General features: G+C 45.0%; 2 protein-coding genes across 3 annotated transcripts; both read right to left on the bottom strand.

Moving 5' to 3' along the window:
- Positions 1–3489: 3489 nt before the first annotated feature.
- F10 (coagulation factor X) lies at positions 3490–15727 on the bottom strand. Of its 2 annotated transcripts, none has more exons than XM_050913205.1 (8): positions 15633–15727; positions 13082–13242; positions 11564–11588; positions 8741–8854; positions 7726–7866; positions 6610–6860; positions 5669–5786; positions 3490–4857 (listed from the first exon to the last, which is right to left on the bottom strand). In XM_050913205.1, exons 1-8 carry the CDS (start codon positions 15700–15702, stop codon positions 4310–4312), a joined length of 1428 nt encoding a protein of 475 aa, XP_050769162.1. In that variant the 5' UTR covers positions 15703–15727; the 3' UTR covers positions 3490–4309. The 2 variants fall into 2 exon arrangements, with proteins under 2 accessions (XP_050769162.1, XP_050769172.1); XM_050913215.1 differs by lacking the exon at positions 3490–4857 and adding an exon at positions 4891–5506.
- Positions 15728–18178: 2451 nt separating this feature from the next.
- On the bottom strand, positions 18179–26362 carry F7 (coagulation factor VII). Its single transcript, XM_050911207.1, has 8 exons — positions 26293–26362; positions 23903–24063; positions 23304–23328; positions 23097–23210; positions 22077–22217; positions 19561–19667; positions 18929–19049; positions 18179–18717 (listed from the first exon to the last, which is right to left on the bottom strand). The coding sequence occupies exons 1-8, from the start codon at positions 26360–26362 to the stop codon at positions 18179–18181; spliced, it is 1278 nt and encodes a 425-aa protein (XP_050767164.1).

The following is a 26362-nucleotide window of genomic DNA, read 5'->3' as shown; positions in this document are numbered from 1 at the left end:
AGGAAGGCAGAACAACCAAAGCCAGAGCTTTGTGCCTCCCGCAAGCTGGGCAGAACCAGGAAAGCGTCTCAGAAGTGAAGAGTAGCTCAGGGCACCAAATTTGCAGAGCTCAGTAAGCATATTGCAAACATGTTGCCTCCCAGCTCTGGAGCAAGTAAAGCATAGAGCTAATCAGAACAAGAAAAAACGAGAGGGAAAATTCTGGCTTTTTTCTGGGTTAGGCCAATAAGGTATTTCACAAGGTTTTGGTCTCTTTTATTCCAAACCACTGTAGTTTGAAGTAATTTAGGTAGGGTGAAATTGATTGTCATGCTCGTAGGCGAAGCCTTTGAATCCAGTGGAGCTGGTAAGGAGGTATCCTGTACAGATGCAGCAGGCTGGATGGGACCTCTGGGACACACAGAATCCAGTCTCTGTCACAAGCACCAGGCCAGACCATACTTTCACAAATTCATCAATTTCCACCTTATTCTGGATGGATTTTTTTTTTTTTTTTTTGGCTCACACCACTCCATGGGGACAGCTGTTGACAGGGCCTTGTGGTCTGGGGCCCTGCCTATGGAGGATAATCCTGCTGGGTGAGTCACCTGTGTCAGGGAGCAGTAAAGAGGAAGGAAAACCTTGCTTGTTATTACTGTGCTAGCGCAGGTCACAAACGCATGACCGTAAGAGTGACCCTTTGCTTGTGTTGCTCACTTGGAAACACAGAAAACAGGGGCTGGCAAGACCTCCAGCATCACCCAGCCCAGCTTACTGAGCCAACAAGGGATCAAGTTTACCTCTATTATTCTTGGCATGTTGGCCAAGGCTCCAGCGAAGGAGCCTTCTGGGAAAATTGCTTCCAGTTGGACACTACGCCTACAAAAGTGTGTTTTCCTGCCGTACTGTAGGATACCATAATGAAGGCCAGCTTGTCCACATTCGTTCCCTAGGGCAGCCCCCATCATGCTGCACACCTGACAGCTACTTACCTCTCCTGCTCTGAAAGACTACCAACATCAGAGACTTCACTGCCCTCCAGACAAAATCTATTATTAGAGGGCTTTTCTAGTCACAGTGTTAGAAGGTTTTCCCTGGGACCTCCCTGAAACTTTCTTGCTGCAACTGAGATGTGCTATGTCTTTTTATCTTCACCACAGACATGAAGATCTGATTAGTCCCTACATCTCTGCAGCAGCCTTTTGCACACATGAAGGCTATTGCTATGTTTCTCCTCAGGCTTTCTCTATTTTAGTCTAAAGAAACGTCATTTTTTCAAAGCCCAGTGCCTCATGCACAAGAGTCTCTTGCCCAGATACATCATCTTGAACTAGGCCTGAGCAATGTCCTACCTTTTTATTCTTCATATCCGTCCTTTTCAAAGCCTCAAAGTGATTGCACTCTTTACATACCATCCTTCCTGTCTTCCCTTTCTTCTCAGGACTGGCTTTTCCTTGAAGGCTGAGGAAGCCTGAGCACTAGAGGGTAGCTTAGAGAATGTCCTTCCACCATCCTTGGTAAATGTCAGCGCTTGCCTAAACCAGCAGTGCTTGCTTGCTGTGAGGAGTTCTGGTATTTTAAAATCCACCAGTTTACTCAGCAGCTGTGTGCTGTACCTCTTTCCTGGATTTTACAATCTGTTCAAATTTTGCTACATGAAATTACCCCCAAATAATTAGTCTACATAAAAAAGTGGGCTTTAATTCTTTCTTTTCTTGCAGGCCCTAGAGTTGGTTATGTGCTTTGGTAGGAGGCCAAGATGCAAGTTGATGTTTCACTCGTCCTTTCAGCATGGCAGACACTGTTACAGAACAAGGAATGAATACGAAGCTCTTGAGCCTCAGGCACTATAGGCACCATGGCACAGGAGGAAAGGTTCTCTAGGAACCAGTTTCATTTGTAAAAGACAAATAAACTCTGATTGCGAAGCCCAAGGACAAAGTCTCTCATACGCGGCAGAAAAATGACACTTCTAAGCACAGCCATGTTGCACACAAACATGGACTTTCATCACCCTCTTGCATGCTCATCTGTTAAACCAGCTCTGTGCCTGCTCTCAAGGCGCTACTTGGCTTGACAAGAACGTATATACACACCAGCTAGTAAAACGCAGCTACTGCCACCATTGCCAGAGGGAGGTCCTTCCCTCAGCTACCTCAACACCTTACGTAGTCCAGTCTGAGTTTCGCTTCAGTCCTCAAGCTTCACTGAAGTAGCAGGACGCCCTTAGCACGAGTACGTAAATAGGATTTGGGTAGCACCTAGGCCTGAGGTTCTCCCTTTGAAGAGGGATGTTTCACCCTGATGGAGCACAGGGCAGGCAAGTGGGACAAGGGATTCAAACAGGAGTCCAGTGGACAGAAGAACTCAGGGAACAAACATTGCCGAACAAACACTGAAGTAAGCCCGCTGAGGGTTTACACAGGTGGAGACCATCAAGCTGAGGTAACCGACCTGCAGTCCTTCCTGCCCACAGGTACCGCTGCTGACTGCAGCAACACCTTGCTGCTGTGCAGAGTTGTATTTCTAGTTTGTCAACCTGGTTTGCTCACAGGAGTTGCTAGACAAAACTAGCCAGTACCAGCTCAAACCCTAAGAGATAAGTAGCAGGTGCCCGGTGAAGTTCAGTGTACCTCAGACAACAGGGGAGCGTAACAGATTGGAGGAGCCTTGGAAAGGCCATCAGGACGGTCAGGGGCCTAGAGCACATGATGTACAGTAACAGGCTGAGGGGTCTGGGTTTGTTCAGCCAGGGAGAGCTGGGGGATCTAACTGCTGTCTTCTACTCCCTAAACGGGGATGACAGTGAAGACAGAGCCAACCATTTCCCAGAGGTGCCCACAGAAAGAAGATGAGGCAGTAGTCAGAGGTTGCAACATGGAAAATTCCAATCAGACACGAGAAATTTTAGCCATGAGAGTGCTAAAGCACAGGAACAGGTTGCCCAGAGGGTAACAAAATCCCTGCCACTGAAGTTTTTCAAAACTTGTCTGGACCAGACCCTGCACAACCTGCTCTAACTTTTATGTTAGCCCTGCTTTGAGCATGGGGTTGGACCAGATCACTTTCATCTGTCCCTTCCATTGTAAATTTTTCCATGATTTCTGTAACTAGGACTGAAGCTGAGAAGGTTTAAAGAAGAATATATGGAGGAACACTACTCCACATACAAAAAAACCATCACAGTGCAGAGCTTCTGCCTGGAAACCTTACAGTACAGATCAGAGCATAGCACCTGAACAGGCTATGTGTGGGAAATCACTGGTTGAGTTTGCCTCTTTCTAAGAAAATCAGTATCTTGGCATCTAACTTGCCATTTTGAACCTCTAGGCCAGTGAAAGCCTTTTAATTACCCCCCTCCATTCTCTATCTCCTCATCAGCCTTGACATAAGGCAGGTGAAATGTGTCACACATATTTGTTTAGGGATATTCACTCTTTTTTCACTCTCAAATGAGATTTTGTCTTCATATATTTGTAAGCTGACTGGAGGGAATAAATAAAAAGAAAAGAACAAAAAAGAAAGAATGTTTTATTTCAAATGCTGGTGTACATCAATATTGCACCTTACAGAAACACCTAGAACAATACACATGCAAGGAGCTTTCCGATCCTTAGCCATACACAATCCAGAACATGATACAGAAAACAGTGAACATGCACGTATTTTTTTTTTCTGATGAGCAGAACAGAAGTGTTCAAATTAAACTAAAGTGAAGTACAATCCATATAAAGCAAAATCCCATTTCAATTAGCTGCTGTGACCTAAGGAGGCAATTTTGAGGAACTTGTGGTTATTTAGCATCACATGTTGAATACTTACTTGTGTCTCAGCTTTTACCAAGCAAGCTTCCCTGCTCCCTTATCTTCTAAATACGTCTGCAGGTAGAAGCTAAACAGCTCTAGTAATAACAAACTCCCTACTGAGCCAGCTGGCTGCAATATGAGGATTAACTGAAGTCCTGTCCCTCTCACTTTCATCATGATCAGTGGAGGCTCATATTATGTCCAGGAGCCTCTGGTGGAAACACTTAGGCAAACAGACAGGAACCAAAATGGCGATATAAAAATAACCAAACAAGCAAACAAAAGACCCCACTGAGCAGCCATTTCGTTTGGGGAAAGCCCCTCATTGTACAAATTCAAAACACCACCAGCAGTCCGCATATACATGCTTAAAGCCAGGAATAAAACAAAAAGAAGCAGCACCATAACTTTAAGGAATCAGCTCTCAAAACAAGTTTAGTACATGTGGCTAAAAAAAAAAGAATAAAGTTTCCATTACAGAAACTCCACCTTGTTAGCTAACAGAAGGATCAAGAGCCACACCACTACATATTTTGTCTCATGACCGTTCTTACCCAGCGTAAGAACCTGGACAGTTTGGTATAGACACCATATTTGCCTTTCTTTGCACATCCTTCTCCCCAGCTAACAATTCCAGTAACAAAATAAGTATCCTTATATCTGGTTACATGGGGACCTCCACTGTCTCCTTGACAAGCATCTTTTTGCTCTGTTTCATAACCAGCACAGAACATGTTTTCTGTTATTGCAAAGTTAGTGGATTGCTTGCAAGTGTTCCTATCAACATAGGGGACTTCAAGCACTTTCAGTTTTTTGGACAGTCGTCCACCTTCAAATTCACGCCCGAAGCCACTAACCATCCCAGATCTTTGGTTCATCAGAACTTCATTAGCAAAGTCTGCTTCAGGGAGGCACGCTGCGACAACGTACTCAGAAAATATTATCGGTTCCTTCAGCTTTATTAAGGCTATGTCATTATCGTAAGTCTCGGCAATGTATTTAGAGTGAACAAGTATTTTGTCCACGGCATGCATTGTTTCGGACTGTTCTTTCTTTTCTCTGTCCACTTCACCTGTACAAGATTATTAAAAGGGTCATTAACATGGAGATAGTATAAGAAATTAAGAACAACCTTGATAAAGGAGGAGAGTAGTATACCCATTCCTAACACTTTGCCTAAGCCTTTATACCATACAAGTAAACTGTAAACATATATTGCAATATTTATTAGCAGCACCTGGATCAGTTTCAGTTCCGAGCTTTTGTCTATGGACATTTTTGTATCAGTTTACATAAAGGCATAAACCGATTCAGCTAAACTAATGCAACTTTGGGTGGAAGCTCGTACAGGAGCTTGAGCTTGGCTTGCATCAGGGAAGAGAAACTGGTCTGGGTCAAGACTAAAGCAGTGCAAATACGAAGTTGTGTTGCTCTAGTATCATGCCTCAGAAGTGAAGCAGTTGTAATTTGAGTTCGTTTCTTCTTCCTCTAGTCAATGTGTCATAGCTTCCCTGAGTGTTCCTGCAGAAACAAATCTGTATGCTTCAGATGTGCCAGGAATGATAAGCTTTCTGAAGAAGCACTACTCTGATGAACACAATGCTAGCCAACACTTCTAGAACATTTGTTCTTAATCAGTTCCAACTAGCTGGCAAAGAAGAAAGGGATGCACCATTATCACCTTCCACATCAGCTGCCCCTGTTATTACAAAGCAGGATTCCTACAATAACAAGAAATTATAAAAAGCAAAACAACAACAAAAAAGTAACAAACCATAACAAATAAAGTAATACGAGTACATCTCACACAAGATTTAGAGCACAGAGGATTAGTCTGCAACACATGCTCAAACATCACAGGAGTAAAATAAATAACCACTTACCAACAACTACTTTGATTTCTTTAGATTGGTTCATGCAATGAGCTGCAGTAAGTATAAAATTTTCATTCAAAATAGTTCCACCGCAAAACTCTTCCCCTTCCTCGTTTAACAGAACAGCCTGCGAAAGAAAAAAGGTAAGTGCAGAATTAAGAAGAGCAGTTTAACTTCAACGAGCTATAAACAGGTAATTGATTTCTCTGCACACGACATACATGCTTATGACTACAACATGTACTACTCTGCAGGTGTCTCCTAATATTGCATACACACATGCATATGCTACAGATTGGCATGCACTGCTACAGAGTCTCAATTGTCTTTATGTGATCTAGATGTTTGGCTTCCATGTCACCTCACTCACAGTGCTTACTAATATCTTTTAGGAACAAGACACTGGCTGACTGAGCAGGGAGAGTGCAGCCCCCAAACCACCTCATCCCTTGGACTTACTACCCCAAAGAACTCCTGTGCAAGTTCTGTTCCTGCTTCACCCCCCTTAGCGTCCTGAATACAGGAACTCATTTTGGCTGGTCCAAACTCAAGAGGAAAACTTAGATATGAAAGCGTATTTGTGAAGCAAATGCATGCTTTATCTGATATGCTCTCAGGTATACTACCTAAATGGACTGCTATCAGACAGAACTGGAATATAACCTGCAAAAATGACACTGGTAGGCCGGCATGACTCAAAAGCCCTCTCTGGTGACAGGTTAAGCAGCACCATCTAAAATTGCACAAAGGCTTTCATTTTGACATTTTAAGGCTGCACCTTGCAGAGCAGCACATCTAAGTGCCTAGGTTTAGGCAATTCAGCTACCTCCAGCTACAAATGGCGTACTACATGGGTAACATTCAGAAGGCAACGAGGTTAAATGAACAATTGCACGCTTTCCCTCAGAAACACGTTCTGCTTACATGCAGAGCACAAACACCAGATTTACCTGCCATGGACATTCGCCAAGAAGACACTCATCACCACCTACTATCCTGGTATTGACGTATGGGGTCTTGCTACTTGTTTCATTGCCAGGAGGGAGGGTTGGGCTTTCTGTAGTAGTAACAATGTCCTCCTCCAAACTTGTTCCATTTGTGGGAGGGCCATCTCTATCACTAGTTACATTGCTATAATCAGCGGGTAAAATAACCGACCTTTTCTTTCTTTTCACAAAAACTTTTCCACAAGGATACTTTACTGTAAAGACAAGAATGTTAAAATTAGAGATGGACAGAAACACCAGCACAAGAGGAAACTCCTTGACAATGCCATCTCACAGTAAATGAGTTACTGCAACTGGCAGCTGTCCTGTTTTGAAAACACTAGCAAAACCTTGGCAGATGCAAAAAAGGAGGAAGACCAGATGGTTTGAAAAATGAAAGCCATTTTGTAGTCCTAAAACTTGTCCATAAGTTCAGTCTCTGGACAGTGTTTTCAAAGTATTCAAAATTTAAAACATCATCTTCAATTGTTTACATCGCTATATTCATGTACTTGCTCTTACTAAAACCATCTTAATTAGGAAACAGAGTGAAGTGTTTTATTTTAGGAATAGTATGGCTCATGACAGCAATTTATTATTAGTTATAAAGGATATAAAAACCAACATCATGAGTATATGGTTGACTTATCCCTCCCCCCAGGTTTGCAGAAATACAACAAAAATGTACAAATGTAAATAGCATTAATCGTAATTATTTAATGTCATCATTCACTATTTAATTAGATTAACTGAAATCTAAAGTAGAAAAGTTTTTGCGAGCTGCTATTTTATAGGGAGTGTGTTTAAGTAAATGAGAGAGAACTGCAATCACTTTTCTCCTGAAAACAGCGGAGTTTACTCAGGTAATTCTGTGAGAGGCACCTTGCAAAGGGTTCCACATCAGGCAGATTTTGATAAGTCCATCACATCACCTCCCACATGGAAGGCTTTGGAAATACAAATCAGTTGGCCTCAGTGTTAAACCTATGTCATATAGAATACTGATAGCTGAAAAGACATTCTTTAACTGTGAAACAAGTCTTACCACCATTGCTATTCATTTATTACGTGGCGTCATACCTGATGACACACAGTGTTTGCCATCCTCTGCTAGAACATACCCTTTGGCACAGGAACACAAAACATCCTTCTGTACGCTTTTTTTGATGCTGCAGAACTGCTCACAGTCACCATTGTTTATTTTGCAGTACTTTGGTATGACTATGAAAGAGATAAGTTTGGTGAAAAACTGTAAATTAACAGTGACTTCACAGAAGATCTCGAAGTTCACCAAATTAAACCGTACTCTTGCAACAGGACCTGTATCTCCACCTGTAAAACACCTGAAGCACATCTTGGTAACAACATGAGTGGCTAACATCAGCTTATGCCTTACAAAGCAGTCACATCCACCGCATGAAACATACTTGCCAAGTCCAAGTGGGCCTAGCGACCATGTCATGCTGAGCTTAAAAAAGCAGAGACAAAATGACAGCGGAAGAATGAATAAAACACTAACAGAGAAGACCAGATATTGGTAAATCCTCACACAATTCCTCCCTTACCTCTTGGCTACTGATACATGCTCCAGTGACATCATTAGGGTAGTAGCTTTATGCCACGAAGTGAGACTCAGGAAGGATTTATATGCAAAAAAAGATTCCTTGCAAAGCTGAAAAAGTCTCTGCATTGTCTACTGAAGTCTGCTTTCTTTGTTTCTTCACTGCTGCGAGCCGAGCAGGAAGGCTGTACTTCTGAGCTCAGAATAAAGGCCCTTTGATATCAGTTATAAGAATCCTATGCTGCTTAGTTTTAGCATCATGTTTTGGGGATTCAAGCTCATGTAAAGAGGCATTATCATAATTAAGGCTTTCTTTGGAGCAAGTGTAACTTCGGCGCATTCACTAACACTATCCAGCTGTAGAGCCACCAGGGCTTTGTGTTTCTGGCACTGTCCTCCAGCTCACTGTTGACTGCCATCCTAGTCTATGCATTTTTCCAAGAGGCAAATAATGCTCGTTAAGAAAGAGTTAATTCTCTATGTTTCAGGTCCCTGGGAAATTCACTGCCACAGTTCTCTAAAGCAGAAACCTACCAAATTCACAGTTCTTGCCTTGATAACCATCCAAGCACGAGCAAGTGTAGGAACCAATTCCATCTTTACAATGTCCACCATAGTGACAAGGGTTTGAGCTGCACTGGTTCCCATCTACAAAAACAAACCAAAAACCAAATTATTGTATGAATGTAAGCATTTTCAGTGAACTCTGAAGGGATGTTAGTTTAAATAAGCAATCTTTCATTTTTCCTTTTAAAACGTATGTCCTGTGAGTTGCCACATTCCAGATGGAACAAAGAGTATAAATACAATCATTCCAAACCAGCAATGATTCCTATACATATCCTCAGTTTTGCAATCTGGTTTTGGTGGCTACTGTATGACAGCGCACACACAAGCCTTTTTTTGTAGGAAGATAAAGTAATACATCACGGTCAGAGTAAATATCATTTACAATGAAGGCTGTAAAAGCAGACAGGACATTTCTACGTTGCAACTACTGTGTAAAGACATTAACCTTTTGGCCTTTTGCATTTCCCTACAATTTCCGCATAATAATGACAACTCAACTTTTACTTCTTTAAAGGCCATCTCATCCCCTGTGCATGTCTTCTGCCTGCAGAGCTGTTCCTTTAAAGAAACAGACACCAGGCATATTAATCAGAAGATAAACAAAACAAAAAAAATGCTTTACAAAGCCCTGCTAAATTCATGTGTGCAGGCCAAATTCCTGTTTTGTGCTGCTTACAGTACCAAAATTTTCCCATTGTATCCGTTGAGGTATGAGCTTGAGCTTCAAAAAATTAGCTCTTACCTCACACTCCCCACACATCTATGCTGGGACCTCCCACATTTGAAAGGTAGTTCTGCAGCCTTTCTTCCTTTCCGTGACCTGGACACAACTGGCTGACCTGACTCCAGGGCCCCAGCCACATGTAGCTCACAAACTCAGTTACATGTAGGACAGTGAGGCTGCACTGCGTTGGGAGACCTGTTCCACGTAGCAGCCCTTTCTCCCAGCCCCACAAAGGTATCTCACTCCTGCACTGATGCTCGCTGCCACGGTCTCTCCCATCTAGTGATCTGCTGTAACAAACGTGTTCCTGTCACATGACCCTGCTGGGCTCTTCTGCACTGTTCAATAAGAAAAGCAGGATATCCAGAGAAGTGACACTTGCTTAATACTTCATTGCTTTAGATAACACGCTCTTCAAATTTCTGTATTTTACCACCTGTTCTGCCCCTGTTTGGAGCAGCTGGAGGAACAGCAATGCCCACAGAGGAGACAAGATGCAAGAAGCTGCTCATCCTAAGGATCCAGCTTGCCACCTGCATGGTGGCTCTGGCCTGTGACCTCATCTGCTGCAGGTTTATCTGCTACAGGGAACATCTGCTGGGCTTTGTGTACTGCCCCCACACCTCAACACCCCTTCTGTACCTGCACGTGGCCAAAACCAACAGCACTCCAAATGCTGCATCTGTGTGGTCCACCACAGAGGCGTTGAAGACTGATGTCCATCCTCAACAGAGGGAAGGCGAGACCACCATTTACCAAAAGAAAGACAGACTCGAGGCCTGCGGCACAGCTCCTGGTTTCTGCCTCCTCTGCAGTACCAGAGCACTCCATTCTGTAGTGGTCTTAGCAAAGCAGCATCCTACTGTTAGAAACCGTACTTGTTTAGTTTTTCCCTGCACTGTCGTTGCCGCTGTGGTAACGAGTTTTACATCAATATTGCACAACAGCATTGCAGAATCCCCTACTAAAAAAGGAAGCGAGAATGAATTGTTCTAGTAACTTGGCTGAGGGTAGCTGTGGTTTTCAATACTTCTGAACACCAATAAAGCATTCGAGGACTGTGGTTTAAAATGTATGAAATTGGCATTTCCGCTAAGAGTACGGCCACTGATGTTCCGCCGCTTGTATTCTCATGAGAAAATGGTTTGAAATTTTCCATTCCTGTTCACTGCAACACTGACGCAGGCTTTGCTTGAAATTTCAGCCTGTAGGTTGCAGAGTTCATCCCCTGCTTAGAGGATTGTGAAAGTCTGCATCTTCTTCATGGCAACTGTCTTCAATTTTCTGCAGACTCCAAAAGACAAAGCTGAGCTGTCTTTGGTCAACATTTTTGAGGTATTCCTCCTAACACGCAAGCAGGACACATACTTTCAGGAGAACACGTTACCAAACACTAATACATTAAAAATCTGTCCCTGCATAGTAATTACAAACACTAGAACCCTAATAAATACAACTCGGACCTTCAGAAAAAAACAGAAAAGACTGATGGGTAGTATCTGCTAATCTACTGACATGTCCTCCTTGAATACCAAACAGTTCTGTAGAAAACACATCCCACAAAATGCTCTACAATACAGGAATTAACAACAGTCTGACATGGAAGGTGACACGAAACTGGCAAGCAACTGTGTGATACAGTTTAATAACTTTGTGTTGGCTGCGGCATTTAAGCACCACCCTCATCTATGACTCTTTGCATCTTGAATTCCCCCATCCAGGGCTGCCCCTCTGGAGGACAACTGACCAGCAGAGTCACACGCCCAGTTTCTGCTTCTCACTGTCCTTTGCATGCAAAGGGCCACTATTCTTTATTTGAGAGGACAAAGATCACCCCAGCAATTGGAGGCAGCTGAACCTTGCCTTTGAATGAAGCAACTGGGTTCAAGCAACAGCAAGGCAGTAAATCAGATTTCTTCTCCAGAGGAAACACAACGTGAGGGTGTCCCATGGTGAAAAGAGAGGAAGCAAGGGAGCAGGAAGTGGTTACTTAAGAGGTGCATCCTTTTTAACCTTGCAATAAGGAAGCTTAATTCTCTAAACAAATGCAGAGTGTTTCTTACCTACATAGATGTTCCAGAATTCCTCCTACAGGTAGGTGTGGGAAAAGGGGAATAAAAGGAGACAGAAAGAGTTAGATGAGAATTACTGAATTCTTCAGAAAAGTATTAGAGCTTTCATACAGAGGATACTTGCAGCTAACAATTGTTAAAGCGAATATTTAAGTTATAGGCACATATAGTGCCTTGCAGCCTGCTATTACCATTTAATAAATTAAAACCGTATGATCCATCTATAGTGCCCAGCTCTACAGAAACAAGTCTCATGCATTTTTCAGAAATATCTAAAACTCCTTAGAGATTTCCCAGTGTGACTCACTCAGCATAAGGCACTTGATTTCTTGCATAACTGTATCTTTCCATCAGTTTTGACTCAATTTACTTACATTCCTGTAATGCCAAGTTCTCAGTCTCCATCCCCCCCACCCCATACTCCCACCAATCAGGACCTCAGAAATCCTGAGATTTAAAAATATTTTGTCCGATTTGTGTTCTTCTTTCCCTCTGCACTGAGGACTCCAGGTATGCTGTTTGTCCAAGACAGTCCTTTTCAGTGATGTCTGGTCACCAGGCAGAACAGGCTGTGCTGGTTCTGCTATAGATGAGCCATCCTTTATGTTCTGAAGTACCCTGGTGATGCACCCATGACTCCCCATCCAGGTCATCTCACGGCCACTCCGAGAACATTCTGGCCACCAAGTAATGCTAAAGTGAAATGAATCTGGCCCTAACTCCAGTTTCAGGACTGTTCTTAACAGCCACATAGCTACAGCCAATGTTCCCAATTCCCTTCCACCACCAAGTCACTTCAAGTTTTCAAATGTCACCTCTTCTTCTGACCCCAGTCCCCACAGCTGCCCCATCTCTTTAACTCTCCCTTGAGCTTGGGAACAGATCGCACTTCTGTCTAAAGTTAAGCAGCCATCAGGGTAGGGCAGGTGACACAAGAGTCACACATACAAATTTCATTCTGTGTGGGCAACTTAACATTAAGGCATATAAGAACAGTCCACAGTATACATTCTGTCAATTCAGATACTGAAAAAGAGAGCCACAAAACGATAAGCACTGCAAAGCTGCTTGAGATAAGTTTGGCAAAATTCTCCCATGAAGTTCCACGTCAGCATTTGCCTTCTCAACCTTCCCGTGGACTCTCCACCTAAGAATTGTTGACCGTAGTCATGACACTCAGCTATGCCACCCACATAGGGTGAACGTATTTCCAACATGGGTAGTATCAAAGCATTTAAAGGCCAAACACCTCACAATGGCAATTAAACAGATCAGAACAGGTAGAAGAATGGAGGCTTTAACATGGGCTTGCCTTGCAAGAGCTAAATTAAGACTGTTATCGTACGTTTATGCCTTAGCAATTCCCACCACAGTCAAAACCACTATTTATTCTTTGTGTTAAGTGACTGGGAGTAACTTGTGAGTTTTCATGCCCAGCTCAAAAGACTTTAATACTATTTTGTAAACATGAAATATATAGACCTATGTTTCATACTAGTTCATCCTTACAGTTTTCTCCTGGTCTTCAAAGGCTTCTCTTGCTTCTTCTTTCGAGCAGCGCTCCTCATTGCATTCTCTTTCAATATTCCCTTTCTTCCATTCCTCCAAAAAAGAGTTAGCACGTTTTGTTCTTTCCAAGAACTTGTCGGCATTTTCTTTCCTGATGAATACTAGACAACAGAGAAAATTATACAGGTGGCGGGTAATGTTTGGTGGTGGTAAAGAGTCATTAGAAATAAGTGAAGTAGAAACAAAACCAAAACAGACCCTTTCACCACTCTACCTGTACACAACATTACCTGTGAGGTTAGTCCTCGTACAGACTGATACATCTCAGGACCTCTCAGAGCAGTCTCCCTCTGAGAATCAGCAACTCCAGGACAAACTGCAGGCCCCCAAAATTCTCTCCTACTGTTTTTAGTCTTGAAAACAAGAAAATGCAGGTTGCTGCTGAGGGCTTATATTTCTGTTGCTCCTGCTCAAGACTCCAGTCTTGAACAGAATGACTTTCCCTGAAGGCCAGGGACTGCATTCCTTGATTTGGTTTTAAAGCTGACCACCACGCAACACCACCGCCTGCTTCAGGGGTTTGTGGTGCAGGAACTAAATGTCACACAAACTCAAGATGTGCTAACGTTTCTACCGACAGATGGGAAAAGCCCATGTATGAGTTCTACTGCCCTTCACCACCCCAAATCCCACTGCGCTGCCCTGGGGTCTTGCTTCCCTCTTAACAACACCTCCCAGTTGCCTGTAGAAATGTTCCTGCCTTACAGATATGTGTGCAGGTAGAGCTAAGGCAGCTGTGTTCTGGGATTTAACAAAGAGCAGAAGTAAATGAATGTCAGCTTTAGCAGGAAAGTACAGCCCGAGGTCAGTTTGCTGGGTTGTTTTATTTTTTAAAAGCTTGGTGTCACAGAAGCATAAGACCTGCTGCCTTCAAGTTCAAGCTGTTGATTTAAACTGAAGGATCAGAGGCATTAAACTCAGCTCAGACACTTGGCTGCGTGAACAACAGCGTTACTCTCCAGTGACTTGTGCACACATTACCAGACAGGAAAAACAGAAACAACACTGGAGTAAATAAATTGCCAGTTACCCTGTAAAAAGCATGTATTCTAGGAAAGTTTGCAGAGTTTGGAAGCTGGCATTTAATTATGCTCTAAACACCTGGAATTTAAAGAGAAAAAATACTTTCCAATCACAGACTGGAGTGTGGAAGGCAGTGCTGCAGATGGGACTTCAAGGCCAATGGATTACGCTCAGTGGGCAGCTTGCACGTACCTACTGGAGCATTCTTCATGCAGCTCAATTCGGCAACAAACTTGCTGATAGCAATCATATACCCTAATATCCTCTAAGAGAACACAGAGGGAACTTACTCTGCTTTTACTGAAACTGGTGGATCAGCCACAAATTCTGCTAATGCTGTTTATATTAAGCAATCCCATAGAGCCCATGCGTAATTTGAAGCCCCGCTTATTCTGAAAAGGCTCCTCGCAAGGAAGACTTACAGAAAGTGCTTGTAACATGTAGCTCAGCAACTGTTAGTTCATTCACCCGCTATCTTATTTGCCCTTAAATCCCTCTCTGCAGTGACAGGAAAGTGACAGGACGCAGCCGGTGGGGTTATTGCCTCTGTATTCCTTTGCCTCCACATCACCCGTGTAAGCGGATGTTTTTGTAAACTTGAACTAGCCTATTAGTCTTCTGAGGCTGGTCGTTTTCTTTCCCAAGCTTTCTGTCATGCTTCCTTCTTCGGAGACATCAAGGAGCAACAGACATTGGTCAACTGACGTACGACGTTCCAGAAACGTGCGGAAGACCTCATTTTAAAGCCTAAGCGGGCTGACTCACTGAAGGAAGAGTTAATGACTTTTGAAAAGCCACTTGCTGATGCTGCTCTGGACTTTGGTGTTGACCCTAGCGGCACAAACAGAGGGTGGTGGGACGTGCTCCCCTCCTGCGCCCCAGCCGCTCCATGGCCAAGCGCACCCAACCAAGCCTTGGCCAAGCTTCCCCTCACAGACGTGAGCACCCCAGGCTGGGTGCGAGGGCAGCTGCCCTGCCGGTGCGAACGGCGGGGAGGGCCAGCAATCCCATTTTATAGGGGGGGTAACGGGAAGGCGCAGGCCTAGGGGGACCGCAGCGGGACACGGCACCCCTGGGGCTCAAGCACCCCGAGGTGCCCCCCTGGCAGCTCCCTGCCCCCGAGGCGGAGCTCGCCTGTCTTTCGGCGGGGTGCGGGGGGCGGCACAGGTGCAGAGAAGCCCTCAGCCGTTTTGGAAACCGAGCCCCTCGGGGAAGACGAGCCCTGGGGTGCCCGCTCCCGTCCCCCGCCGCTTCCTAACGGCCGCAGCTCCCCGCGCAGGCAGGGGCCGGCAGGGCCCCCTCGCTCGGCGGGCACGGGAGGGCTCTCCCCCCTCACGCACCGGCGGGGTGCGAGCCCCCGGCCCGCAGCGGCGACCCGCCACCGCCTCCCGCGTTCCCCCGGTAGCCCCCCAAAGGCTGTGAGGAGGGGGGCACCCCTCCAGCCCCAATAAAAAAGGTGCCGCCTTACCGCCTCCTTCAGCCCGGAGCTCGCCCGCCAGCGCTGCGCAGAGCAGGAGGAGCAGCAGGCGGCCGGCCATGGTGGCGCGGAGCCCCCGCTGCTGCCGGCCCTGCGGGGCCGCGCCGCCGCCCGGCGGGACGGGACGTGACGGGACGGGACGGGACGAGATGGGACGGGACGGAACAGACGGGACGGGAGCCGAAGCCTTCACCCCCCCCGGGCGGGGAGAGACTGAAGCGGCGTGGCTTCACCCTGCCCAGAAATAGCGGAAGCGCCGGGGAAGGGGGAAAGCCGCCGTGGGATTTCTCAGCCGGGGAGGCGGCCTGATAATGAGGCTCTTCTTCTTTCTTTCTTTTTTTTTTTTTTTAGTAAACCCAAGGAAGCCGGCTTTTTTAATTGTACCTTTTATTTGCGGGGGAGGGGAAGTGAATCGTCAATTTAATAAGCAAGCGCTGGCCGAGGCTGGCATTGCCTCGGCCCGGCGCTGGCAGGTGTGGGGCTTGGCACCAGGCCGAGCAGGGCCAAAGCTGGGCTCCCGTCCCAAAACGCCGGCCACCCATGGCAGCACCCACCTGCGTTTCCCACATCCCAGCACCATAACCTGCTGGCTCCGTGCTTTCGACGCCCAGGGCCCGGTGACTTCGGCCTGGCGCTCGCCGGGAGCTGGCCTCCATCTCCCCTTTTTTGAGGGGTTTCCCTCGGTTGTGCCCAGTGAGGTCTCTGTGCGCTGTGGAGGCCACGTCTTCGGTGCTTCCGGAGCCTGCCGTCGGGTCTCCTTCATCTTCTTGGCTTGCTTAAACAGGCTGTTATATTAAAAATATACCTAAAACCCAGCTTTGTTTTGAAAAAGTCGCTCTGTGCAGCCATTAGTACTGGTTGTGTTCTTTCAGCATTTTACCCTTTTTCTGCAAGATGATGATTTGTTCATAAATGTCAATATTTACACCGGAACGTTACAGAGAAGAGATCATCCTATGGAGCATGGAAAACCCAAAACTGTTCTAGCTTGAGAGGTCTGGAGGGATGATTTTGCAATGCTGAGTGCCTTGTCTCAGTGAAAATGAGGCTTTATTTGCTGGTCGCTGCTCCTAGTCATCTTCCTCCCTGGGAGTATATTCTGCTGGCATATATGCTTTCCTTTCAGGAGTAATGAGAACCTGTGGGGTATGTTTTCATACTGTAAGACCTCTCGTTTCTCAGGTCTCTGGAATTTACTGTTCAGTTCACTACTTAAATGAACAGTATACCGTTCTATGTCAGTAAAGCAGGTTATAGGATGTTCAGTATTGCATGGTATATGTACCATATAATGTCAATGTTTTCCCCTAATAATGGAGCATGGTCAATTGTAAGTGTCCTACTTGCTGATAAGCTTTTGTGAATGAGCTGATATTCAGCATGATTTGAATGAATCCAAAGTGTAAGTTTTGCATAAGATACTTAAAATGTTTTCTAATCTCCTGGTCAGTTTTATCTTCCTCACCTTTTCACTGTTTTCATGCTTCGATTAGAAGGTACATTTTTTAATGCTATGGTTGATGGTATTTTCAGAGTGCTTCAGGTTCTACCATTTGTGCATTAAGGCTTTAGAGAATGGTCTTTGGCCAGTGTTTTGCAGGTGGTCAGACAATCATTCTATTCTGGTTTTAGATCTCAGGACAGAGAGTACAATTTAGATTATACTGGACAACAAATGAAACAAACATTCCCTTTCATTTGCCCTCTTCTGTATCGACGAGCTTAATACCAAGGCAAAGGTAAGATTAAAACAGTGGTATTCTTCACCACTTATAAATATTAAGGTTAAATATTACACTTAATAGCCTTACTGCAATGATGCTTTGTGCAAGAAGACTAAAATCAAGTTTTCATAGCAGACCTGTAAATGTGGAATTAACCTTTTCCCAGCTTTCTTGTCCTGGAGACTCTCTATAGGTCCTCCCCCTCAAATCTACCTGTTGCTACTGCAGCTGTTGGAGAACGCTACTTTAACATAAGCTAAAAGAAACACTTTTTCTATTCCTTCTGCTATTGCATCATTATATTACAGGACCCATCAGCACAGGAAGTTGTGAAAGCCCCAAGCATAAATGTGTTCAAAAGAGATTGCACATGTTTGTGGACAACAGGTTCATTCATGACTATTCAACCTCATGCAACTTCTGGCTCAGGAAGTGTGTCACTGATTGCCAGAAGTTGAGAGGGTAGCTGGAGGAAGGATCATGGTATGCTTGATGTGTTGCTGACAGTCTTTCTCTCAGCATCTAGCTCTGTCCAGTAGCAGAAATGGATGCAGAACGAGAGGGACTCTGAGTCCGATTTGTTATGGCCATTCTGTGCCCGCTTGACAAGACATGCAAGTTTACGAAAAATACCGATAGGGAAGTTATTTTATATATTCAAGTAGGCATTAGGCTCATTTCAAATCATTAATAGTGGTATGGGTATCACATGTATCACATATCTAAGATAATGAAGGAATGCTTCAATAGCAAAATGACACAGAGGGATTGAGGGGCCATAACACAATCTGGAAATGCTCTGGTTCAACATCATTAATCCATGTGCTGCTTCAACCAGTCGATGTATTTGGATACCCTTGTGTAAACCCCATAGCTGCCTTTAAGAGCACAGCCCTTTCCCCAGCTGACAATCCCAGTCAGAAACCAAGTGTTCTTATACTTTGTAGCATGAGGTCCACCACTGTCTCCCTTGCAGGAGTCTTTAACGCCGGTCAGGTCTCCTGCACAGAACATATTCTCTGTAATATTTAAATCGGTCTCCTCTTCACATTCTTGTGTCTTTACACGTGGCAAATCAACTCTCATCAGAACAGAAGAGGTGGCACCTCCATCTAGTAGGCGTCCCCATCCGCTCACTGTGGAGAACTTGATGGAGGACAGTTCATACACTGCAAACCGTTTTTCAGGCAAACATATTGGCACCACATAGTCGGTGAGATTCACGGGTGTTTCCAGGCCCAGGAGGGCAATATCGTTATTGACTTGTCCATTCGTGTATTCTTCATGAATGATTATCCTGGCAACTCCACTTTCTTGCTCAGTTTTCTCATCGTAATTTATTGTGTGTTCACCTGGAAAAGTTATTAATCGCAGGTCATGTCAGGCAGCTCCTTGATTCCTCAGAAGTTGGAGGAGATAGGAGGTTTCTAGTCTGACACCTCTTAAGGACAATTCCCTTATACTGTCAAAGCCTGCACATTTTGTCTTTTACTCTGGTTTGTCAGGATGAGAAGCTGCCACCACAACCACAGCTTGATAACGTGAGGAGGGGAAGATACATACCCAGTCTCACCCGAAGCTGTTTAGGATGAGTATACTCCAAACAGTGAGCTGCAGTGACCACCCACTCTGGGGAAAGCAGGGTACCGCCACACTTTTCTTTCTGATTCTGTATTATAAGGGCCTGCCAACATAAAGCAAATTTATGTCTGTCTTACATCAAATGTGCTTGACCTGATTCTCAGTAGAGTCGGCTTTCATATTGCTTCTTTCTGTCACTTTATGCAACCGTGTTTGACAGTACCAGGCTGATTGCATGGAGAATTTAGGAGGGGGAGTCTTCCCATTGACATTTTCTCCATTTTGTAGTATGGACCCTGCCTATTCTGGCCAAGAGCATATCCCCACAAGCTGCAACCAAAAGTCTTGCTGGCAGTAAGGTTAAGGACTAAGGGGTCAGGAGATAGAGGAGGTTGTATTACCCCCCCACTCCTATGAAAGCAGGCACTCCACAACAAGGATAAGGTGCATGATTGAAACAGGTGGATCTGCTGGCTATGGATGAAGAGGGAATTTGGTTATCCAGACCTGGCACTTTTTATGGATTTTTAACATAATAGATTTAAAACAATGAATTTAAGATAGTGGTTTCATAAGGAAAAAAAAAGGGCAATGAAAGATTTCTGAAGACTCACTTGCCACGGGCATTCACCTGGAGGACAGATCAAACCACCTACTATTCTCCCTCGTGCAGTTGCATGTTTTTTTGCCAGCACTGGTATTTTTCCACACGGGTATTTCACTGAAAAAAAAAAAAGAAAAAACAACCCCAAAGGGCAGCAAGTGTTATTTTATTGCACTGAATTCACAGCAAAATGTGTAAGGTCTTCAGTGAAGTTATGTTAGCTGAAAAACTGGTTTCTAGTCTGGGAGCATGGGTTCTCAAAAGTAATTTAAAGCAGCTCAGCAGCTAAGTAGTCTTTTTGTTTGGAAACAGCCAGAAATGCTTTTACAATAGAGTGCAGGCCCATACCTTATCATTGACATATATTCACCTACCACAGGAGTTTGCAAACAATGTACCTGATTAAGATACCTGTCAACACAATGAGGTAGGCTGCAGGCTGGAGAGCAGAAGTGACTATGTCAAGCTTTGTAGTCTACATATTTTCAGCGACCCTGCTGACTTTAACTCAGTTGTACCAAGTGCACAGCATCCACGGCATGGTGAGACACAGGCTTAAGCATGGGACGTGCAGCTTGCTATCCCTTGTTTGGATGGACCCGAAGATCTCCTAAGAGCAGACACTATGTCTTCTGGTATGCCTCCCGGCAGGCGGTGCCTAGTTTGCTTGGGTCGAGAGCATCCTGGATTCTTCCGGACTGCACATCTCAGTCTAAGGTCTGTTTTCAGCCTGAGCAAGCATGTGAAGACTGGCAATAAGAGAATCAAATCTTGAGGACTGAACCTGCGACTGAGCTGCAGTGCAGAGGAAGCCTTGGTGTTTTCAGTACATCCTTCACCCAACAGAGTTTTCCTTTCAAGAAGAAGGTCTACCTTTGGGGTTTTTATGTGCTGCGTAGCTGTGCTGTAACTGAACACACCGTCCCTTCCATCCAGCAGCCACTCTGCGACAGCGCTGTGAGGAGGAGTGCTCGCTTTCTATCACTTTGGGAGCCAGGGCCCTATAGTCTATGCTGAGCTGAATCCGGCATCTCCACGGATCTGTAATTACTTCAGCTGATACGAAGACAGCATCAAGCTTTTACAGGTACAGGCAAGGTATGGAGAAACAGGACTAGCTCTTTGGTGGCAGCTGCTGACAGATCAGAATGGACGTGACACAAACCCATACCCTCTAACGCTGTACGCAGGGCAACGCAAGTTTGGGTGTTTGAAAGGGCCATTGTGAGAGGTGACAGAAGGACGGCGAAGGGACTGGCAGTCTGGCAGTTACACAGTTTTTTCTCCTTGCAACACGCGGTCAGCGCTACGGCTATTTTGGTCCCCAAGAAGCAAGCAGCAACAAATACATCTTCCTCGCGGGGGAAGACACGCTGAAAAGCCTGTGGGGAATATTGAGTTCTTTGTACTCAGATTTTAACAAAAGCAGCTTCCCCATCACGTGATATTGCAGAATCTGTTAATAAGGGATAAGCACATTAGTAGACATTTTTTTCTAATGAAATTGCTGTTGTTGAGAGCTAGGTTGTCATTATCAGTTCTCTGCATGAGTGCTCCATTGAGGTGTGTGTAGGGGGTCATCACCCCTCAGAATTATTTTGCATGCTCCCTGCAGCTTTGTCCGTTATGTTCATATCCCCAGGGGTCTCTTTTTCCCCTCTAATAAAGTAATTCAAGTAGGCATCTGCAATAGAGTCAGGTGCCAGCTTATGTATTGGAAAATTAATTAACTTGCGCTACCCTAGTCCCAGTTGAAATTTACCTTGTCAGATGAGTGAGAGAAATACCTAGCCATAGTGTCTAAAGGAATACCAAAAGTGTATTAGTTCTACCAAATAGGGGAGAAAAAAAAAAGAAAAACAAAAAGAAAAACTGGTTTTCTTTGGTTTTAACAGGCCTCTTCCTCTCTTGACTCCTGTGCTGAAATAAATAATGTAATAAAATCCGTAGTCGCAATTTGAGATTGGAGATCCAACAGTAAAACAGTGCTGCCCCCAAAATATTTTCCCACTGTGGGTGTAAGCTAAAACAAAAAAGGACTTGTGAGGCCCAGAGCCCCTCCACTCACCAGAAACCCCTCAGCCTGACCCCAGATCCCTGACTACCTGCTGCTCTGCTTTGTTTAGACCACCTGGCCATGAGCTTGTCTCCACTGCTCAGTTCTTCTCTACCAGACCAGTGGTGAGAGCGCTCCCCAAGGAGGAGACAGGGGTTCAGCTCCCTCCTCGCTCCTAGCAGGTGGGATGTTCAGACTCAAATTTCCCGCGTCCCAGAGGAGTGGACCTCTGGTGCCAGGAAGGAGAGGTCCAAAAGGCTCCCTGCTTGGTGTGCACACTTTGCCAGCTGCTTTTCTGGGCTGTCTAACTTCCACCAGAAGCCCAAACGTACTGCTCTGGACTCTGCCCTTGAAGAAGAGGTGGGGAGCTGGTGGCTAAGGGTTACACCTTGCACCTCCTGATGTGTACGTGTTGAAAACTTTTCTTCCAGAGCTGGCTTAGACTTAGCAGCGGGCCAGTAGTATCTTACCGTGGGGAATGCAGGACACGCCATCACTCGCTAAAGTGTAATCGTCCGCACAGAAGCACACTCGTTTTTCAGACTGCTCGTCAGTACAGTACTGTTCACAGCCACCGTTGCCGTAAATGCACTTCAGTTTGTCAGCCGTGGCTAAAGTCAGAGAAAGAGCATTTAGGTTTCCAAACGTGGATTTTGGTGCTCAACATGAGTCAATTGCAACTTGAAATGTTGACAGGGAAGCAAGGCAGCAAAGCAGATTTCTGTGATTTATGTACAGCAATTGCATCGAAAGGGCCTTCCATTTGGCAAAAGCTAGGTAGGCCTGGTAGGGATTAGGGAAGAAAAGGCTATACTTAAGAAACATACACCTAAAATTAAATTAGGCTGCGTTTATGCAGTAGCTGAGCTGTCTAAAGGATGGAGGTGTTGTAAGTGTGTGGTAACCATCGTAATATATGACTGAAAAATTATAACTATTTTTTATTTTGCCATTTGGCAGAAGGATGCTCTGGGATGACCGTTGAGACTGCCTGGTTAGACTTGATGAGTGCCTAGTCCTTGTTTGGGCTCAGTGTGTTCTGAGGGTATAAGTGTAACACTCGATGCGCAGTGCCCACTGAAATCAATGGGAAGACGTATATTGACTTCATTAACTGCTGGATTTGTCCCCTCGGGCTTTGTACGATGCATATGCAGCGTATTTCTTATTCACATACTGCACCGAGCTTCTAAGTCAAAGTAACTTCAGCACTTGGGTGGGAAAAAAAATTCCTCCTTTTCTCTCAGACGATGCACAAAAGGCAATTTTTCTTTTTTACAAAGTCATCATAGGGTAATAATTATCTTGCTGCCGGGTGGTGCCTGACTGCCAGCTGGTTAGATCCATCACACGACACCGCAGGCAGTGTGAACGGTAGCTGTCATGGCTAGAATGATGCAGAATGATAATGATTGCTGCTGTTTATCTCAATGCCTTGCATTTGAATTAATAATGGCATTTTTATTTTGTTAAGCTATGCCAGAGCTGACCTTTTTCACAGCTTTTGCCCTCATAATCGACAGGACAGCGGCAAACGTAATCCTGGAACTGGTCGTCACAACTCCCGCCGTTCTGACAGGGGTTGGAGTCACACTGGTTAGGGTCTGTAAAAACATTCAGTGTCAGTCTGGCTCACGTGAAGAACTGCAGCAGCAGGAGTGTTTTTGCAACTGTTAGAGCATCCTGAATGATCGTACCGGAATAGATGTGCCAGAACTCTTTCTGGAAGAAAAAGATGTGAGATTTAATTAAAGAAAAATTAACTCAGGTTAAGTCCTACAGCCCTTGTAGCACAGGAGGGGTTACAGACAGCCACAGTGATGCCCCTTTTGCCTTTGTAATTTATGACAGTTGATATCCATAAAATATTCTACATTATTTTCTACATTCATTATTTTCATATACCAATAGAGAAGGGTACTGTGTAACAAACACAAATAGGTTATCCATCAATAACCTCTGTACAGTTGAGGTGGGGTTGACTGAAACAGATACTGCACAATACAATAATTTAAGGTATTGTCAGGCCAGGAATTACTGGAGGGTCGGGGAGATGACTTATAGAGCACCCACTTTCCCACCATCCCCCGGATCAGTACTGCCTGGGGCGGCCCGTGCAGTACGCTCTCCTGCAACTCACTGCTGCTGCGTGTCCCCCTATAAATGTAAGAGAAAGATGCAAACAGCAGGACACAGAGTGCTTCTTTTGCTCTCGCAGTTTAAAGTGTCAAAGCACACCCTCGAGTAGGGGGAGTCCATCTGACAGTGAGCGCTCACCCAGCCCCGTGTTACTTACTGTCCTTTCATCATCATGGTAAATCTCTCTTGCTTCCTCAAAGGAACACTTTTCTTCCATGCATTCTCGCTCTAGTGACCCCAGTTTTATCTCTTCGAAGAAGCTGTTGGCTCGTCTTTCCCTTTGCAAAATGCTGCTTGCCTCTTCCTGCTTTAGAAAGACTGAAAAACAGCGGCACGTTCTGTTTGTCATACAGCTGCGCTCTCCAGATGGAGAGGATGGGGGGACGATTTCCCCTGAAAGCTTTTCTGCTTCCCAAGCTTTTTCTGAGACACTTTAGAAAAGAAATGGGCAAATGTGAAAGAGCCTCCTTTCTCTGGCCTGCCTCCCAGGTAAAGTGGCAGCACGTGAATTTTACAGAGCCCAGAGCTGAAGAGAAGGTGGCATGTTACACCAGTGTTGTACGTCAGCGACGCCTAAGGTACCATCACAAGTCATATAGTAGGTCTCAACGTGCACAGCACAGTTTCTTTCAATTGTAGCGGCTGAAAAGCCTGTGTCGCTTTATCTAGCACTGCTGTACCTGGCGACACCTGATTTTTCTGTACTCACTACAGTAAGTAAGTCACTTGGTGACAGGTGGACCACAGTCACCCCTTCACCCACAGTCACATGTTATCTCACACTCCTTCACTCTTTGGACCTGCAGAAGGGACTTACCCCACCACTAGTAAACCACAACTTTATAACCACTGCTTTAATATATTTATCTTTAGTTTTCTTCTGTAAAAAATGCTATGTTAAGGTACATAGGAAGGCTGGACAATGCTGTTTGCGTTTCCTAGTGGAGCCTGTGGATGGCTCCTAGCTGCTGCCAGCACCATAGACCACAGCCACCGGGGTCTTCTCCTTGTGCATCTCTGCTGTGCTTTGGAAAGATATTGGGTACACAGGCTCGATAGCTGACATCAGCAGAGCTCACTTCCTAGAGCTTCATCAACTTGCAGCTGACAGAAGTGTGCACTGAAAGAGCTGATACCATTGTCACCACGGTGACCTGCTCCTCAGCTTCAGGACACAAGCACGTCACACAACTATGCCCTCCCGGTATAACTCAGGATAAGGAACAAGAAGTCCCAGTGCTGCGGTGTACTTTTGCTCCATGTACCACACAGAACAAGTCTTGAAATAACTCATTTTGCATTTTTTTTTCTCCTCCATGTCAGTAGGGGATTCCGGAGCTTGGTGACAACAACTTAGATTTCAGCGCTTTTAACTCTTTCACCGGGGATTGTGGTTAGATTTGGGGATTGAGGCCGATGCACATCCCCTGCCTTTCCCCCAGGACATTCTCCACTACATGACCCCCGAGAGAGTGGGAGTTACTTCCTACCTGCTGGAAGGGCCCTGAGGTGGTTGCTGAAGGACAAGACTCATGTGTGTCCTCACCGACATACACACAAACATAAATACTGACAGGGTTTGTTCCAGTCTGGTGAGGTGTCTCTAAAGATTTGTGTCTAATCAGAACATTTGCTGAATTACATGCAAAATAGCAGTAATTTTCCCTATATTTCAAAGTTACTTGAAGGAATAAAATATTGTGTGGTGTGCATTGAATTTATCCCAGGGTGCTCCATAAACATTTGCGCATTGTAGGAATGTCAGCTGGGTCTTTCTGCTGTGATTTCAAAGTCAGGCTGTATGCATTTAATATAGCTTTTTTTAAAGGCTTTTAATTAACCTGACACTGCAGATACATGACACATGTATCAGTGCACAGGCACGGACTCCGACAGAGGAGCGTGCCTGGGCGTGTGCCTGGGGACATCCTCCCACTTTTATTTCAGCGTTCTCCACTTATTTACATTGGAATGCTTTCAACTTTGCTATGTATTTTTCCAGCTTTGTTCACTGCAATGCAGGAGACCCAGTCAATGGCTAACTGGGAATCTGAAAGCACTGGGTCTGCTTTATTAATGTGGGAGCTGATTTTCAGACACGTACGGGGGCCACCGAAGAGCTGCCACCTCACTGCCTTCTACTGCTGCCGAAACAGGGTGGGTCCTCACCTCTTTAATTTCCCATCAGCTGAATGACAGACTATTGATTCTTTGCTTTGAAAAATGCCACAGTTCAATACGAAATAACAATAAATCCAAGTTCCTTTTTTCACGTAGTGGGCAGATAGCTGATGGTTTGCCTGCTGTCTGTGCAGTGAGGTAATAGATTCATTTAGCAGTCTAGAGATGCTTTTCCTTAGTTGGCAAAACAAGCGTGTGGATGCCATCACTGAAAGCAAACAAGAGCCTTAGAGTAACTCACAGGCACAACCGGAGGCAGGGCAAACACGCAACAGTGCTCAAAACTTGCAATGAAAATTACGTCTGAGTAACAGCAGAGAGGTCCATTGCCAGTAAACATCATTACAGCCATATCCTACGACATACCTGCATCCAGAGAAAGAGGAATCGGTAGCAGAAAGCAGAGAAACAAAGCCACGCACTGCCTGGAAACCAT

This window comes from Gymnogyps californianus, chromosome 1 (assembly GCF_018139145.2).
Source record: "Gymnogyps californianus isolate 813 chromosome 1, ASM1813914v2, whole genome shotgun sequence".
NCBI classification, from domain to species: domain Eukaryota; kingdom Metazoa; phylum Chordata; class Aves; order Accipitriformes; family Cathartidae; genus Gymnogyps; species Gymnogyps californianus.
This window is presented reverse-complemented; position numbering and strand designations above follow the sequence as displayed.